Source organism: Nothoprocta perdicaria, unplaced genomic scaffold, assembly GCF_003342845.1.
Source record: "Nothoprocta perdicaria isolate Ctin4 unplaced genomic scaffold, notPer1 scaffold_583, whole genome shotgun sequence".
Lineage (NCBI taxonomy): Eukaryota > Metazoa > Chordata > Aves > Tinamiformes > Tinamidae > Nothoprocta > Nothoprocta perdicaria.
In genome coordinates, this window is record NW_020455847.1 from 1 (window position 1) to 2,764 (window position 2,764).

At 65.7% G+C, this 2,764-nt stretch overlaps 1 protein-coding gene across 1 annotated transcript in view; it reads right to left on the reverse strand.

The window, feature by feature from the left end:
• Positions 1–1,837: 1,837 nt before the first annotated feature.
• IKZF4 (IKAROS family zinc finger 4) overlaps positions 1,838–2,764 on the reverse strand; it is a 10,295-nt gene continuing 9,368 nt past the window's right edge. The window contains exon 5 of the mRNA XM_026048925.1: positions 1,838–2,544. Coding sequence (XP_025904710.1) covers positions 1,838–2,544 — 707 coding nt within the window. The remainder of the gene's footprint in view (positions 2,545–2,764) is intronic.

Below are 2,764 nucleotides of genomic sequence, written 5' to 3' on the forward strand. Positions count from 1 at the left end.
CTCTCAAAAGCGAGTCTAACCTCACGAAAAAGGGGAAACCAAAGACGACAGCAAATCCATTAACGCGATACAAATGAAAAGGGCGGGGAGGAGCGGGGCGGGGGGCCGGGGTATTGCACATCATCGTTTGTTCTTCATACATCTGATTTAAAAATATATATATTTACACAAGTAAAGCGACCTGGGGTTTTACAAAATCCCTACGTTTGTTTTAGACTCTTTTACATGTAAAAGAAAAGAGAGATATGGGGAAAAAAAAAAAAAAAAAGCTAAAATCTCCGAACTTCCATTTCTTCCTTTTTTCCAAGGAATAAACCCTTGGGATTCCTGTTTTCCTGCAGGGCACTGGGGCTTTTCACCCCGAATTGTGGATCTTTGCTCCGGCCTCAAGCGTTTTGGGGAATAACAGTCGGGAGGCGGCGTGTGCGGCGGGAGCGGAGCCCGATCCGGGCGGGAAGAGCGGCCGGAGGGAGCGGGGCCGGCGCAAAACGCCCGTTTTGGACCCCGGCGGGTGGAAAATCCCCCGTTTCCACACCAAAACAGCCCCCTCCATGCCCAGCCCGGCTCTTATTGCTTCGTTAGGGAAAACGAGCGGGATTCGGCCCCGGCCGAGCGCCTCGGAAGCGGCGGCCACCCGTTCCCGGCGGATACCGGCGCGATTCCCGCCATGTGCAGCCCGGACTCCGGCGATCGGGACTTCCAGGTGCTCGGGGCCAAAACCGGCCGTTTCCGCCTTAATCTCAGCAATGGCCCGGGCTGGGTTAGGAGGCGGCCGGGAGGCTCCGCGGCGGCGCCGGGAAGGGCCCCGGCGTCCGGCCCGGAGCGACCGGGCGCTCCCGCCCCGCGGCCGCCGCGCACGGCGCCGCGAGAAGGGGAAAAACRCAACGAAATGAGGAGAGAACGAAGAGCGACGAGCGCGGCCGACTCGTGAGGTGGTTTCGTTGGTGTTCGTACAAAAAAGAACAGCTTTGGTTTCATCCTCGGAGAGCGGCGGGCGGCCGCTCCCGAGCGCCCGTTTTTATGCCTCGTGGGCCGGGGGGCAGCGGGACCGGCCCCGCTCCTCCCGGGTTTTTGGTYAGCGAGGGTCCCGCCGTTCCCGGCGCGAGGGCTCCACAGGGGCGGGATGCGCGGCGGGCGCCCGTCCCGTCCCGCGGGAACGCCGGGGCAGCCGGGCCCGCTCCCGGGAGCGGGCAGCGCCCAACGGCGGCCGCCCCGGCAGGGATGCCCCGGCACCGAGGAGGAGGAGCGGGAGGCAGAGGAAGGCTCCTGGCGAGCCCCCCGGGACACCCGCCGCCTTCCTGCGCTCCCGCGGCTCCGACGCCGCGCGGGATTCAAGTGATGCGGGGAGGCAGCTCCGCGGGGGCTCCCGGCGGCGCCTTAAAGCTGGGGACCCCCCCGGACCCCCCCGGCGGGGCGGCGCCGGCCCGGGGGGGCTGTGGGTTTTAGCACCTGATCGGAGGCTCTCGGCGCCCGGCGCCACCGAGGGCGGAAGCGGCCTCGCCGAGTGAAGCGAGCCGCTGGGAGGGAGGGAGGAGGGGAAAAAAAGAGAGTTATAAAAAAGGGAAACTAAAAAGCTTAATAAATAACGGAGGGAGGGGAGAGAAGTGGGGGAGGAAAAAGCACAAAAAAAAAAAAAGTCTGTTAATATTTAAATAACTCCATTTATAAAAAGGCAAATTGTTAAGAGCTCCCCCTCGGCGGGGTTGGTTNCAAAAAAAAACAAAAAAAAAAAACCAAACACAAAAACCCAACAGTTTCATGCCCTGGGGGTGGGGGGGCTGCGCTGGAGGCAGGGGGAGCGGGGCCGGGCGCGGGCGCCGCGCCGGGCCGGGGGGGTTTAGCCGACCTTGTGCTCGCCCCGCACTATGTGGGACGAGAACTCGTAGCGGTCCTGGCTGTGGTAGCCACAGATGTTGCACTCGAAAGGGTCTCTGAAGCCGTGGCAGCCCATGTGGATGGTGAACATGACGTGGTCCAGGAAGAGCACGCGGCAGTGCTCGCACGTGAAGGCGCGCAGCTGCTCGCCGTGCGCGTTGAGCACGCGCAGCGCCTCCTTGGCGCCGCCGCCGCGCGCGCCCGCCGGCCCCTCGGCCGCCTTGGGCTCCTCTTTGGCGTAGGCCGGGCTCTGGCGGCTGCCGCCCGGCGGCTGCGAGCTCCGCTCCTCGTGGATGCTCTCCGTGTCCGTGGAGTCGTGGCAGCCGTTGGCGGGCGACGCGGCGGCCTCGCGGCCCCGGTACAGCAGCTGCGCGCCGTCCGCCGCCTCGTCGGGGCCCTCGGCCGCCTCGCGGCCGCCCGGCAGCTCCAGGCGCGCCGGCAGCGGCTGCAGCTGCGTGTACACGGAGCTGATGACGGGCGTCACCTCGGAGATGCAGTTTGTGGGCGGCAGGCGCAGGGGCCGCAGGTGCTCGCCCCCCATGAGCGCCAGCGAGCCGCCGTACGCCGGCTCCAGCGGGTGATGCGCCGACACCATCTCCACGTCCTTCTCGAAGCCGGCACTCACGTCGAAGGGCAGCTCCGAGAGCGTGAAGCGCATCTGCTTCTCCCCTGCGCCCAGCGAGAGGGCTGTGAGCGCGGGCCCGGGGGCATGGGGTGTTACGGGGACGTGGGGCGCTATGGGGGCACAGGGCCCTACGGGGACACAGGGCCCTACGGGGACATGAGGCGCTATGGGGCACGGGGCGCTATGGGGACACACGGTGCTATGGGGATGCGGGGCGCTCTGGGGATGAGGGGCGCTCTGGGGATGTGGGGCGCTCTGGGGATG